Source organism: Schistocerca serialis, chromosome 4 (genome assembly GCF_023864345.2).
Source record: "Schistocerca serialis cubense isolate TAMUIC-IGC-003099 chromosome 4, iqSchSeri2.2, whole genome shotgun sequence".
NCBI classification, from domain to species: Eukaryota; Metazoa; Arthropoda; class Insecta; order Orthoptera; family Acrididae; genus Schistocerca; species Schistocerca serialis.
The window spans coordinates 662,641,968-662,658,188 of record NC_064641.1 but is presented as its reverse complement, the minus strand read 5'-3'; the positions used below and the strand labels follow the sequence as shown (position 1 = coordinate 662,658,188).

The window sequence follows — 16,221 nt, the reverse complement described above, 5'->3', positions numbered from 1 at the left end:
TGAAACGCATCTGTTCTCATCGAATCGTTTCATCAGTGCACAACTAGCCATTCCTCTGTTTTCTAAAGGGGCACTTACTTTTAGACACGCTCCCATTCTCTGACAGCCTCTCACATCTCTAGATGACACGCACGTGACATACCTTGCTCGGGTCAGGCCCTTTGATCAGCATGAGCCGGAAGTCACTCTGGGGCTATACCTTGTACTCTTCGGGCGTGATCGTCAGTTGCAATTTCATCACTCCGCTTCACTCTTGTTGGGTGCTGTTGGCTTAAGCAACGATTTTCACGCGTGCTGAGCTACTTTCCTGTAGAACATGTTTGTTTTTTGTGTTAAGTTTGGTTGTTCCAGTAGAAACGGAACTTAGTTTTTCTTTGCGATCAGTTCAGAATCGAGTGTCCACGTAGATAGCAATATCTACTCGTGCTTTATGCATCTATAAGCATTCATAGTATTCACACACCCGTCTCATTCAACAAGTCAGCAAACTGCTTTAGTAAAATTGTTTTTGTGGCGTATCATGGTCCTTTATGTAATGCCTTAGTTTGTTTGCAGTTGCCTATACACGACCGCCTATGATGTGTCTAAAATAGAGAATATTAGATTACGTTTGTAATCAGAATCCGCATTCGTCTGCTTATTGTGTTAACACTTCCTTTGTTTGGTCTTGGTACTACGTGGCTAGGCATATTTAAGTCCTGCATTGATAATATCGTAATTTCTTGTCCTATTTAACGACTTCACTTGAATCAGTAATGCACTCAAGTCATAGCAAGACACATAATTCTCATTTTTTGTGTAATATTTCAGCTTTACGGTAAGTATTTGTGTCGCATTTTGTTTATGAATACAGTTCCGTCGCATCAGTTTTCTTAATAAGTTTGTCGACGAATCACTAAAATTCAGAAGTTAATATTTTTCGGTGCGTAGTTCAGAATGCAATGCTGCTTCAGAGGGTGGTGGCTGAGTGGGAAAGATATTGGCTGGAAGTGACCACCAACAAGCTGCGGTGGTCAAATCGACTACTCGACTATGACGCACTAGCTTCCAAACCCAAAGGGAGGACGAAGTAGACCTCGTTCGCCTTCGTATTGGAGACTGCACGATAACCCATGCATCTCTCTGGCGGCACGAAGATCCATAGGAATCCATTGTTTGTTGTGTAACCCAGTGCATTAACGTCATCTGTTTTATTTGGTGAGAGGAGGGGAGCCTTTGTCCTACCAAGGGAGACTTTGTCCTGCCAAGGGGCTTACCCTCAGTTTTAGACTGTAACGAGACAGCTGCAAGAAAACTGCTGAAATTTTGTGTGGCGTCAGAGCTCCTGCCCAGTCTGATTGATCGGAGATTTTAATATCCTTCTGAGTAGCTGTTTCATTCTATTAATTACGCGCTCCATCAGTCATATTTATGCAATCAACTGTTTCATCAGTACTGTTATATATGACAACAATATGAAGAGATATATTAGTGAATGTATGCGAAACTTTTTTTATAATTTTGATTGTGGATATCAATTTTCATTTCAGCAAGAATGACTACTCATACCACCGCACCACTATACTGAGAAAAGGCTCTGAAGACCTAGCTGTTTAGCACCCAACGATTTTAAATCCACCCGTTCTGCCTCGAGATCTTTCTACATTTAGTGTGGGATCCTTAAAAATGTTTCTTTCTATTATTTCCGGATTTTGATATTAATTCTTTCTAGTTCTTTTCTTATTTCCGTAATTCATGCTATTGTTGACTTCTTTTATCAGAAAGAGAGGATTATTTGTTTCGTTAGTCAATTATAATTCATTCGCTAGAGGTGTCCAAAGAAAATTAACCTTAGCTTTCCATTATTTCTGATACAATCTGAATATTTGGTAGATCTCTTCATTATTTCTCACTTTCCAACCATCAGTAGTTTGCATTGTAACCATTATTTTTCTAATAAGTCATCTTTCAAGTATCTCTATTCTGTTCAGCTTATTGTTAATCGCTAAGCAACCCCATGCATGTAAATATTCTGCTATTAGCACTTTAAAATAGTGATTTAATTCTTTAGGTGTAGATATGCATCCCTTGTTGTAAATATTTTCAGTAAAACCATATGCTATTTGCATTTTATTAAGTCTTATATCCAGTCCAATTTTTTCTAGTTCATTCTGCTCGCTATGTTTTGCCTACTCCTGTTCACTGTGACGTACTTTTTTAATATTTTGCTGAATTTTTGTTTTAACTGAAATTCTGAAACCATTCTGTGTTGCGTGTATCGTGAAGACACCGAGACAAAGGAGCAACGGAAACAGTGCAAGTACGTACATTCACCACCACCGAAAAGGCGAAGGCCCAACCATTAGCGGGCAAGGCGATCACAAGTGTTGTTTTGAACCGCCACGGTGTGATGGTAACAGATTGTGATCGTCACAAGAGAAATCCCGATGAGGTCAAGAGGAAGCTTCGTCGGAAACGGTACAAGGGGCCTTTCTGCCCCACAGCGATTCCTCATCTCTTTCTGCACAGTATCAAATCACGCACTACGCCTTCTTTGGTCAATCAGATTTTGCCCTTACCCCTCTTATTCTCCTGAAATGCCTCTGATAGGTCACCCAGTGACTTCTTCCTCTTTCCTCAGATGAAAAAATCATTGCACGGCCGGCATTTCCAGAATGACCACGATGTGACTTTCGAGTTGGAGCTATGCTGAACAGGCAAAATGCAGGCTTCTACAACTAAAGTCTCCGGTCAGTCATCCATTGATGGGCCAAATGGGTCGACAGAAGGGAGGATGTGTAGAGAAGGACTGACGCCGTAACCATGTTTCACGGTCGCAGCCTGATTCTGTTCGAGAAAGTAATTAAAACTTTCTGAGTGCCTCTCGTATTTCTCTTGCTGTCCATACAGTCTAAATAGTCAGCATCTGCCATCAGTAATAAATTTTGTTAGCCGTTATTTCCCTGATATGGATAACCGGCAAGTAAATAATTAGTTTCTAAGAGCGCTTTCTTGTTGCCTGCGGAGACAATCAACTGAAAATAATTTTTGTTGTTGAAACAGAACTCTTAGCATTTTGGCCAAAGGATGTTTTCGAATATACATTATTATAGGAAAAGCCATAAGTATATCTGTTTCATTCGTCACTACATGCAGCTCTGGAAGTTGATTTTTCTTGTACGTTAATAACAAAGGCGATATATGCAGTGAACTTGGAGCAGTACTTCAGATGTGAATTGGCCGATGTCAAACCGAATATAACAGAGATATAAATTGGCAGAAAGAATCGTATTGTTGTGGGGCAATGGTCCCTGAAAGTTTGGGAACCACTGGTCCGGCGGGATCGATGACGGTCTCCTTACAACGTACTTCACTCACTGTCAGTACTACAACAAAGTTTACTAAAGACAATACGATCATATCGATTATCAGACGAAACTTTGTAAGTTGATTAACAACGTCCTCACAGGGAGGAAGCAGGTTGCTATCTTGGATGGAGAATCACCGAAAGATGTAGAAGTAACATCAGGCGTAACCCAGGAAAGATTGTTAGGACCCTTGCTGTTCTTGTTGTATCTTAGTGACTTCGCAGACATATATCAATAGTAACATCACATTTCTTACAGATCATACAGCAAAATACAGCTACCTACAATTAAGTACTACTTGAAAAAGATACTCAAACATTATCTGGTAGATCATAATAAGATTTCCAAGTGCTGCTAAGATTTGCAACTTGAATTCAAAGGTCAGAAACGTAAAAACTGTACATTGGAAAATTCACAAAAACGTAGTATCATATGACTACATACCAATGAGCCATAAGTGGTATCACTCAATTCATGTAAATAAGGTGATGTAACAGTTTGTGTCCCTATGAAATCGAATGATGCCACAGGTCTAGACGTAGGTAATGCAGGTACTATTTCTAGGTTCGTTGTTAGAATATTGCAACAATGCACTCAGTCTAAAATAGAGAGTGTTAACAAAATACTCGCGCGACCCAACCTACAATATTGCTCAGGTTTATGGGATCGATAGCAGCAAGGTCTAACAGCAGATATTGAGCTTACACAAACAGGGGCAGCACGAATAGTGAGACGTTTATATGACCCAAGGGCGAATGTTACGGAAATCCTGAAAAACATGAGTTGGTAAATGCTTCAGGATAGATGCAAACTACCCGGAGGTAGGCTACTTGTGAAGTTTCAAGAACCAGTATTAAGTGAGCGATTTAGTAATATACCAATGCGTTCTATGTGTCGCTGCCGTAGGGACCGTGAAGGTAAGATTAGAGTTACAGCACACAAAGAGGCATTTAAGCGGTCATTCTTCCGACACACTATACGCGGATGGAACAGGGACAATGGGAAGTAGTCTCCGACACGCACTTCACAGTGGTTTGCAGTATATAGTTGTACATGTAGATGAAACTTTTATATAATGTTAAATAATTCATAAAGAAGAAGCGATTGATACGACTGTCCTGCTCTTATTCTTCACCGTGTAAGCATTTACATAGTGGCAAAGATGTGCACATGGCTGTCATACACTACTTCTAACCTCAGGTGTAGACGTATGTCACACTAAAATATAGAAACTGGTGCTACAGTACGTGTCTTATTTACAGTAGCGAATTTGTTGACAAATTGCTCAACTTATATCTGTTCCAATTAGTGTTTCTAGATTACTATTTATTTATTTTAATTTAGTTATTTGTGGTGGCAGTATTAGTGTCGTGGGGATCTTTCTTAATCTAACCAGGCATTCTTCATTATTTTCTAGGACATTCACTACGTATTAGATAAGGTCTTACATTTACAAATACACTGAGGTGACAGAGGCCACCGGATACCTCCTAATATCGCGTCGGATCTCCTTTTGCTCGGCGTAGTGCAGCAACTTGACATGGCATGGACTCACTCAGTCGTTAGAAGTCGCCTGCAAGAATATTAAGTCATTCTGCCACTACAGACGCCCATAAATGCGAAGGTGTTGCTGGTGCAGAATTTTGTGTACGAAGTGACCTCTCTATTATGCACATTCAATGTTCATAGGTATTCATGTCGGGTGATCCGAGTGGCCGAATCATTCGCTCGTACTGTGCAGAATGTTCTTCAAACCAATCGCGAACAACTGTGGCCCGTTGACATGGCGCAGTGTCTTCCATAAAAATTCCATCGTTGTTTGGGAACATGGATGGCTCCACCAGGTAGCCGAACACAACGAAGACACAGTCCATGACTTCGTGGGGTCTGCGCCATGCTCGAAACCTACCATCAGCTCTTACCAACTGAAATCGAGGCCCATCCGAGCAGCCAATATGGTCAAGAGACCAGGAGAGGCGCTACAGGCGATGTCGTGCTGTTAGAAAAGGTACTCGCGTCGGTCGTCTGCTGCCATAGCCCACTAACGTCAAATTTCGCATCAGTGGCCTAACAGATACGTTCGTCGTACATCACACATTGATTTCTGCGATTATTTCAAGTAGAATTGCTTGTCTGTTAGCACTGACAACCTTACGCAAACGCTACTGTTCTCGGTCGTTAAGTGAAAGCCGTAATGCCTGAATTTTGGTACTCACGGCTCAGTCTTGACACATTGTATCTCGGAATATTTGTTCCTGACGATTTCCGAAATGGAATGCCCCATGCTTCTAGCTCCAGCCACCATTCCGCCTTCAAAGTCTGTCACTTCCCGTCGTGCGCTCGCAAGCGCGTCGTAAACCTTTTTGCATGAATTACCTGAGTAAAAATGCAGCTGCGACAATGGACTGGCCTTTTATACCTTGTGTATGCGATACTACCGCCATCTGTTTATGTGCATATCACTATCCACTGACTTTCCATGGCTGTTACCTCAGTGTTGTTATGCCAGATATAAGAAACACAGCATCAAAAAGCCAGACTTTGTATTTGTTTGCCAAGGGTACAACAATAGAAATAATTTACAAGCAAGCAGATTCAGATTGTGAGCCATGGCAATCGTGGATGTGAAGAAGAGATGAAAGAGGAAAGAGAGAGGGATCTTGGGTATGTGGTGGAATTGCAGAAATGAGGAGAGGCCAGGAAGAAACAGGAGAACCAACAGAAAAGGAACATAGCTGAATGATGAAGTGAGCCTTGTCTTCCCTGTCTGACCGAGAGCAGAGCTTATGATTGTTAATTTTCGAGAGAAAAAGTGTAAGACTGGCAGCAATTGTGGCGCGTGACCCCGGACTCCTACCGCGTGCTGATGTAGTCGACGCCGTAGAGCTGCTTCTGCCACAGCTCTCGCGGAAGAGCAGAGACACGATGCCATATAACGTCTGTCCCCGTAGATTAACGGGAGAAAAAAACCTGAAAAACTTCCGAAAAGGCGTTCCTCGCGTAGTCGTTGTATCTCAATTACAAGTCCGCAGCGTTTCCACTTATGCGAACTCGTATAATTGATGCTTTTTATTATTAATATTGTATTGTTAATTGCCCGGATTTGGAGTAGTTATTAATTCTTCTCTCGTTCGCATAGCACACACCACTGATTGTGAGGAAATATTTTAGTTAACAGTTTTTTCTTGTTCTGTTGTCTCGTTGCTATGGAATTGCGCTGGTATGTAGCGAGATCCAGAGATACTCTTTGATTCAGTCTTTGTAAGATTGCGACGCAATGCGAAAATATTTTAAAGTTCACTTCTCAACTAATGTAGTGAATATTTGCACTTTAGTCTTTCATGAATAGTCGGTGATTTAGTCATTAATCAAACTATTTAAGCCCGCATCTCGTGGTCGTGCGGTAGCGTTCTCGCTTCCCACGCCCGGGTTCCTGGGTTCGATTCCCGGCGGGGTCAGGGATTTTCTCTGCCTCGTGATGGCTGGGTGTTGTGTGATGTCCTTAGGTTAGTTAGGTTTAAGTAGTTCTAAGTTCTAGGGGACTGATGACCTAAGATGTTAAGTCCCATAGTGCTCAGAGCCATTTGAACCAAACTATTTAATGATGTAGTTCACAGCGGGTATTTAACTGGTAACGAACAGTTTATTGTTATTTTGCCACTAAATACTTATAACTCACGCACCACACGCACACGGAATAGTTAAGTCAGTCCGATTGAGTTATAGTTTCTTGGCAATTACCACAACTCAACACTTTAGCGTAATTGTTTTATCTTCATGATGTCGTATACTTGGGTCCTACTCAAGACTAATTGCGTGTATTCTTTCATAGAATGTTCACTTCTCCTTAAGGTCCAACTAATTTAAAGTCAAGCCCAATGTTCACTAGTTTCGTTATTAGATTTCAATTAACCCGTAATGCACGGTTAAATGAGTCTATCTGTTCCTGTCTCAGTTCATAAAATCAGTTTCTTAAGCCGTGAATCCCGTCACGCAACAAACACTTCTAAACTCGAAAACAATCTCGTCACGATTCGCAATCTCATTAATTCAGATCAGAACTGCTCTCGTACGTCTGCACTTGATGAGTTCTAGCCAGCGACTTCTTCTGTGGAAGAGCATTGTAGGCGCATTGAATTTCTTCGTTGCGCTTACAACTCTCTTCCACATAAAAGTTATCTCTGATGACATTGCTTTGGACTTAACTTTTGAGATATTAATTTCACATTTGTAACGTGGATATTTGTCCATTGCTGGAATTCGATGTTTCTTCTTTCTTTTTCGCTAACAAATATGCTCAGTGGTGTACAATGTAGTTGTTGACAAAATTCTTTCGTGTTAGCCCATCGGCAAAGATGTCGTAACTGCCAAGATAACTTTCCCTACTTCATGTTCTTTCTTAATTGACTTTAAGGTGGTCGTTGGGGCGTTACACAATCTTTTCTTAAGTAGAACAAGGCATTGAGAAATGCGCAGAGCCCAGGGTATCTTCTAGCAGAGGCGAACAGCAGCAAAAGAAAGTAACTTGACTTTTTTGTTGTTGTATGGACAAGTATGCCTGGAATATAGATAAGTGCGATCTTGTGAGGCGAATATGATGATATGCTGTGTACATGATCTGTGATACATGGTGTGAGAGGCGTGCGCTCTAAGAGGCAGATGAAGCAGACACAGATATGGCAGTCACGTAACTTGTCTATGCGCAGTCTTCCTAATTGGGCGCATGATGCAGTGACACGTTCAAACAGGCGGATGTGGCACGTGTAACGCAGAGAGGTATTCTGAGTCAGCTCTGGCCGTCTCAAGTTTACAATACTCGTGCCGTTCTGGATTACATCGCAAAAATGCTTGTTTGGCAGAACGAGTGACTGCACAATTTCAGTTTTACATCCTGTAAAAATTCACCCCGAAACTTCTGGAGAGCATAGAGACAAGCGAAAGACCTTCTGCACATGACGATAGTGTTTTATGTTCAGTTTATGGGCTCACAGAAAATTATACCCACATTTCTGATGCGATACTGCGTTATTATCGGGAAGGATAGAGAGAAAGTTATGCAGAATTAACGGCTGATCTGATGACAGTTTAAAATTACTTGAGACTTGTTAACATTACTATTAGGACCAAGTTTTGCGTACCTCTGAACACAGGAAACAGGTCATCATACATTAGGAAGATGACAGTATTTTCAGGTCTGAAACCTAAGTAAAGCTGCATGCAGATCGTCAGCATAGAAATGGCATTTACAGGAGGGAAGTCTCAACGAGATGTTATAGGTGGTCAACGGCTGGCCCTGCAGTACCCCTGACGGAAACTGCTTTCAAGACCACTCTCTGTTCTCATACTCTACTGTCTATTTTCGAATTAGTTTTCAAAATAACTTCAGCAAACTATCTGGAAAATTTAGCTGTTTCATTTTTGTGAGCAGTACGTCAGAGTTGAAGTATCAAAGGCTTTGTTTATCTTTAGTGTTGTCAATAAAGTGGTGTCTCGGCTGTTTATGCCATAGACTGTTTCAGGTCATCAGTAATCATTCCTTTTTTATTTACAGCCTTCTGTCAAGATATTCTCTTATTACCCTAGTAAATTAAACTTCATGTGGAAAGTACGTGGTGCCTACCAGATGATATTAACACCCTGATAAACCAATCAATTAACTCAGCGCAGTTTGCTTTTAACTTCGACACCTCTCGAATTCACTTAATCTTCAAATAAAAATACAAGCATACTTGTCATACTTTCACTCTTTATCTTATGGGATTATCTTGTGAGCAGTGAGTCAAGGTCAACACAGTATTTATTATGCAAGAAGAAGCAATGATGGTATTATGTGTAGCTAACAGTAGAATCTAGTAGAACCTCTTTAAAAACTTTAGAGTTCTTATACTTTCATGCCAGTAGATCTTCTTCGTGAAATTTGTTGTCCTAGTTTTAAACAATGTTTGAGAAATTAATGTTTGGTTTTTAAAATCCGGATTCTATAAAACAGAGAATGGCTTTTTGTGTTCCGCAGACGTATATGCACTTATATGTCATCTTCTGTGTTTGATATTTATTTCTGAAAACATAACTGAAATTTTGGTTGTTGTCATCCATTATTATTTTCGTGCATACAGCACGCTTTTATCATATTATTTCTTACGTGTTAACTAAATGGATGATATTTTTAAGGACTGAAAGCACCTGTCTTTATTACAGCTTGGTAATAGTAATTTTTTATTTCCTAAATAAGGAAGTCTCTCAGTGGGCAACAGCCTCTATTTTCATTTCCTTATCATTCCAACTTTCCGTTGTAGGATGTTTGCATCTTTCTTTCCTTCTTTTTTTATTTTGTTAATTTATTTTTTTATGTGAAACTGTTTCTTGTGCCTTTTTACTCGCCACTGTACCCTAGTATCACCAGTATACACCAAGAAAATACTGAAAACGTTGACCAACGCAACTGTTTCGCTACTTCTAACTCGTTTCATCGATGATTTCCCATGTTTGTGTGAGGAATTTAAAATGGTGGTATTGGTGGTGAATGACCAGGTTGTGTGCAGACATTGTGATTTATGTGTGTGTGTGTGTGTGTGTGTGTGTGTGTGTGTGTGTGTGTGTGTGTGCGTATTTGAGGGCTATGTTATAAATGGATTCCAGTTGTGGATGTTTTGAGAATTATATTTTGACACTGAAACTGACACTATACACTTCATTTGGTGCTTTATTTCATTTGTGAAATAGACAATGACAGGCGCCTTTCACTCTTAACATACAACAATTGTCGCGTACACTACAGAAACTGTTAATCATGGCTGCATTTTATGGTAGTGTTTTTTTTTACGTGCTTAATCTTTCCTGAGGCATCTCCCTCGTAGGATCTACGGATACACAGTATGGAGGAATTTTGCTATCAGTTGTTCGCAACAATCATGCCTCCAACCCATAGAGTATGTATATCTATGGGATGAGCATAGTCTACTGCGCATGTTCTCAATATCAAACCAGGCTAGTCACGTGGTTTTGGACGACGCTACTTCTCTGCGATTTGTGGGAGTAGTGGAACGTGAATAATACATACTTTCGTCTTGTTTAATATACCTTTCTGCACGTTTGAGTTTTAGTAACAGCTATGGTGTAGTATTGTCGTTGTTACCGATGGAAAGAGAAACGTGAAAGGAGGACCAGTTATTTTTCATAGCTATGTACAACAAATGTATAACTGCAAATGTTAAATTGATATGAGGCACTTCATATATTGAAAAATATCGAGACACAGAATTATAAAGTCTTGTATTGTAGAGATAACTTCTTCTATTTTATGGCCATATGTTTTCGAGACAAGTGCTGGATAAAGTTGCAAGTGTGTTTGAGTAAATTACCTGTAAATGTATACATATAGGTGTTGTGCTCATATGGAGATAAAATTTATGTGACAGTCTGATTAAGTTCCTGATATTTATGCAGGTTTTAAAACCACTGTGTGTATGTAAGTACTTCTGCATGAGACAGTTTCGTATATAGTGTCACTGAAACGTAATTAATTACAACAGAGATTACACAATTTGAATCTCTGCAATAGAGAATGTAAAAAAATATTGTTGGCTGTCACTTCTTACACTGTTGCCGAAAAAAGGTAAATGGAGTGGAATCTGAGGTATAATACTGTGGCGAAAAAGCACAATAACATTGCTCTTCACATCTTCAAGAAAACTTCAGTTCCTGTATCAAATTGTTACGCTGTCTGTAAAACGCGTATGCAACGTTTCGTGGTACTTCCGAAGATGGTCTATCTGTAGTAGCGAAGTAATAACATTCAAAATACGTTAAGCGCAATACGGGCTAGCCGCCCCAAAATCGCCTGAGTTGACCTGCAAGGAGATGTTGTGGACATAATACTCGTTTTGTGCATCTGAACGTTCAAGCCATAGACAGATATTTATACTCTATGCTTCGACCCAAGAAGATCCGAGTTCGAAGTAGGAGATTCTTTGAACGCACCCAACCCAAAGGCAGTTCAGCTCTTGTGTCACACTGCTGTGTTGTGAACGAGAACAGACAAAACTGTATTACCGCGAACCGGCGCTGCTGTTGGTACACGCAAGGACTGTACTTCGCGCAGCCGCCAACAGAGGGCGCGCGAATCGCAAGGCGCTAGTGAAGGCAGCAGTTGGCGCTTAGTTCGACTTGGCCGCTCTCGCGAGCATTACCAACTGCTCGCCCACCGGGCAGCGACGGCTATCAACGGCGGTTCTTCTGCTGACGACAGAACCCATCTCGGAACTGGTGATGCGACTTAGGACTACGTGCGCTACGTGAAGTGCTCCTTTCTTTCCCTTTGTCTCGGTACATTGGTCAACCATGTGTTCGTCGAGTAATAATTGCGTGGTAAGGCAATGCAGACAGCGGGTACCGAATTCGCTGCGCTTACTGTCAGTTCTTACGTGTTTACTGGGATTCGTGGGATACTCTTCTGCCTTCAATGTTGACACCGAGCACATGGTGCGCTTCCGCGGAAGTCGCGGCTCCATGTTCGGATTCACCGTCGCCGAGCACCAAGACATCCAAGGCAACGCGTAAGTAAATTTACCTCTAGATTGCAGTGAGTAGATAATAAGACCGACCTCCATTGTGTTTACGATCACAGATCATGTTTCTTCACCTTTTGCGCACTTTGGGAAAACAATACCATCACCTCGCAGAGGGAAACCTTACCAATCAGCTGTTTGTGACAGACGTGACTCTTAGCAAAAGCGGACAGAATTTTACATTTCATATCGTCGAGTGCATAGTCGAGTTCTGTAACGACGTTAATACAAACTGTGCAATGTTTCCATGATCTTAAATGAGAATAATTACTATTAAAAACAGTCTTGATCACGATATATTTAACAAGGTGACCGGTTTCGACCACTACTGTGGTCATCTTCAGACCATTGAGTAGGAACCCCTTTCTATTGGAGTATCACAACTGTTGTGTTTCTAGGCGCTTACAAAGGCACCTAGGACGCTGGCATAATCTTTGACAAGGTCTACTTAATGTAGCATGAAATACATTCCTAAGATTGTAGTGTAATATGTGATAATTACATGCATACTTCATTATGTTCCCTATGTGCCTAAGATAAGGGAGTGACAACTACAATTTCGTGTGAACAGGGAAAAATTGTTATACACTTATAATACACTTATAAGCCTAAAATGAAATAACTGTTGTTAATAGATACTATGTTGCAGATGTTTCGAGGAAAACAATTTTTTTAGCGCAACGCGACTGTTTTTTTAGCTGTTCACTCACATTTATGAGTGTATGTTACTTGCAATTGTTCGCGTGTCTTATCGTTTTTTACAGCTTCGGCAACGAAATGTGTGTGAAAAATGGAGAAAAAGTTAAACTGTGGGTCGCGCGTTGACTAGCTGGGCGAGGCAGTTCTTTTAAGTCCGTTGGTCACAGATACGCAGGTCGCAGAATAGTGCTTTTATAAAGCGGAAGGTCGGATAAGAGATCAACTGCTTATGGTTACTGGAATGACAACATTACCAGTAGTGCCTATTGTGGGCGTTTTCAGGAGACAAGGCATGCGAAAGCTTTTGAATCATGGCGCGATCAGTATGTTTTTGTTTACAAACAGAAGTGGTTCAAGAAATTATACCTCGCGAAAACCTTCATGTGGCTTTGTCAAATAAAATACCAACAAGAAAGTAGAGAAAATATTTCTAAAATTACACAGTACATTGGATTGCTGAAGACAAACAAATTCACCTATTTCTTTTTTTTGTGTGGATTGAGATCCTCTAATAATGAAAGTAGTCAGTTCTGTTTACGCCAAGTATTCAGGATGAGGGCAACTATTTGAATAACCCATTCTCTGTCTACAGAAATTATACATGTGCAAATGATACAGTAGTGTTATTTATAGTTGAATTCTTCACGAAAGATTCCTTCCAGCTTTCACACCCTGTTACACAGCTGCCTGTGATAGTTTTGATACGGTACAGGTGAACACAATCTAAAGAATTTCCGAGCTAAGACGAGCGGTAGCCACTAATTATCGTTGTAATTTGTTGGCTGATCCTGCAGCACAGGTGCGCCCCCACCGTGTACTACATTCTCTGTTTACATCAAGACGTCAGGCGAGTGGCGAGCACGGGGCAGACATTCAGCGCACGCGCAGAAACACCTTTCTCTCGATTACTATGAGCAAGTCCTTACGAACGTTCACTGTGTTGGCAATCGCAAGCTCGCAGCAGATTTCAGCTATTGCTCTGCTAAGAATGGCCGAAAGCAGGTCTTCTAAGATTTAACGTTACGAGCAGAGCGGCAGTTTCACTAACTTCGAATTTGGCTAACAGAATTACATGTTTTTTACGTAGCAGTTTGTTTAAATATTGAGATAAGCTCATATTCAGGTCTAGGAAATAAGTTTCTTTGACAAATCCAGGCTACTCAACTGCTAAACTGGAGCAGCAAGGATGGGTCTAAAGATGGACTGTATTTAATCAGAAACCGGTAATAGCTGAAGAACTTTTAATATTCGAGATTATTAAATAAAAAAGTTGTTTGTACAATTACGAGATGAAAATACCAACGCTTTGACAACAGAATTGTAGTGCAACTTTGTAATGAGTTAGGGACTGCTGACGCGCAGGAAATCATCTTAAGTTACGTCATGCTGTTTTTAGGAATTACTATCTCCTGAACAGTTTTCTGGAGTGTTTTTTGTGCTGCAACTTTTAGTGTCCGTAAGCTAAAACATGAAGTGTGATATATAATCGTATTCGATAGTGTCCGCCAAATATTTACTGTTTACAGATTATTCTGCGTTTGTGTGAAATAGTTTCTATCCCAGCCTCCACATCTGGTACTGGGCAATATAAAGCGATGATGTTAGACTGTGACTTGCTGTGCCAAGATGCGAAGGAGACCACAATGCTGAAGGCCAGAGGCAGGTAGAAAAAGAAAACTGCGGTACAAGCTGATGTGGTTATCTGCTCGTAATTGTGACACGTCTGTATTTCTCTCAGAAATAACCTCAGACGCTAGACCCTTCAACGACATCATATTTTCCCCACAAATGACTTGGTGAGCGTGGGTGTGTAAAAATAAAAGTTTATTCTTACAGTAAAGTAGAAATATCAACCAACCATTGTTGATAATGTTATTTATTAATAACACATTGCGCCGTTAACTGTTTATAAACGACAAGTTCTGCGTCAGATGGCTGTTCACGTTACGCCGTTCTTGCGATTTCGGCTGCTTTTCGTGGTGACGTAAGTTCGTTGCTTAGTGTGGTGGTGACCTATAGGACAAAAAAGAGTAAGAAAAAGGACTACTTAAGTGTAACTGAACGTAAAAAGGAATAAATACAACGTAAACAATTTTCTAAGATAAAAGCTGTGTTAGTTTATGTTACCTACATTGAAAATTCGGCGTTTATTTAGCAATGTTGATTGGTTTTGAACGATTTATTTTAACACTGAGCAACTATTAAGTGCGTTGCACAGAATTAAACGTCCAGCTTTGTACACAGTACAGTGTATACTTTTTCCAGAAACGCTCGTAAAACACGATTTCGAATATGCTTACATCATCAGGAAAAATCAAACGTTATCGCCTCTGAGTGGTCGAATAAATTTTTGCTTTGAGCTTAACGCAGTTGCTGTTCCGTGTTTCTTGGCTGTAATGTTCCTTCCCTTTGTGAAAGTCTACTCAATAGGGAATCACAGTTGCTTTGCCAAAGACTACAGGCTGATGCTAATGGTATAAATAACAAGTTGCGGGCATGATGCAAATAAAATTTCCTTATGTTCAAGTGTTTTGACGATTCCATCTCTTTGGAAACTGATTTTGCAGCATGACCCTTGACCTCGATTTCTTTCTAAAACGGAAGTGCAGCGACCCTCACAGGAATTATTTCAAAGTGAACCCAGCCTTGTGTAGCGTACCGAAGATAGTGGCAATCTGTGCGGCATGTAATCTGGCCACCTACTGTAACTTCCTGTATAGAATTAATGTAACTGTCGTCCAACTGATCTGGTATTGAAACGGACAGGTTAACGAAATGGATCCTTTTTGCCAAAAGATCTCTCAGAGCGATTTCATGCTGGGGAATGATATACCCAGTCACATTATTTGGATATATTATCATGATATTTGTCGTAGTAGGGTGGTGAAGGAGCTACAGTTCATTATGCTTGGCAAAATTGACCGTAATTCCTGTACTGATTTCCTCCCGTCCCTTCATCAACAACACAAAGCACGACCGGATTCCATTTCGCAACTTTTTTTTTATACCGAGAATTAACAGATATTGCTCGAATACGGCCCTTGTGGAAAGCAGCTTTCCCTGTTCCTTCAGTATATCCAGCTGGCAGGGAGTGAAGACGGTCAGAGGTCGCTGCTTGCTCCTCAAATTCCACAAACCATTCGCACTGTGGCCTAGTGAACAAATCACAATGTAACGGAATATGAGACAACTTTAGGACTTCCTCACATCGTTCTGAGAGAAATTGTGAGACGTACAGGTAACGCCGGGGATTCCGCAAGGGTGCGTTATGACTAAATGAATGAATGAGGCATAACGTCAGAACTTCTGCGATGCTTCCATGTACAGTAGCTACGAAACGCCAAAAGATTGTAGCGAAATGCGTGAGTACCTGCTGAGTGTAGATGTTTTCCGTAGTTTCCGTAAGTAACTGCAGGTAAATGCCAGGGCCGGTTCTATTATAAGGCCATAGCAGACTAACTGTTCTGTTCTTGTCAGCCTATACCTGCAAAAAATGCGAATGCCCGTATATATATGAATTATATTTCCTGTTCCTAATCTTTAATACCATAGTATGTCTGTCACTGTAAAAGTGATCCATGAATGAATGAAAATATTACTACTACCAC

The 16,221-nt window shown here is 40.6% G+C and overlaps 1 protein-coding gene across 1 annotated transcript in view; it reads left to right on the top strand.

Annotated features, from left to right (window-relative positions):
• The first annotated feature begins 11,501 nt into the window (after positions 1-11,501).
• The window catches only part of LOC126473132 (integrin alpha-PS2-like), a 447,263-nt gene continuing 442,543 nt past the window's right edge, over positions 11,502-16,221 (top strand). The window contains exon 1 of the mRNA XM_050099987.1: positions 11,502-11,902. Coding sequence (XP_049955944.1) covers positions 11,688-11,902 — 215 coding nt within the window. The 5' untranslated portion in view covers positions 11,502-11,687. The remainder of the gene's footprint in view (positions 11,903-16,221) is intronic.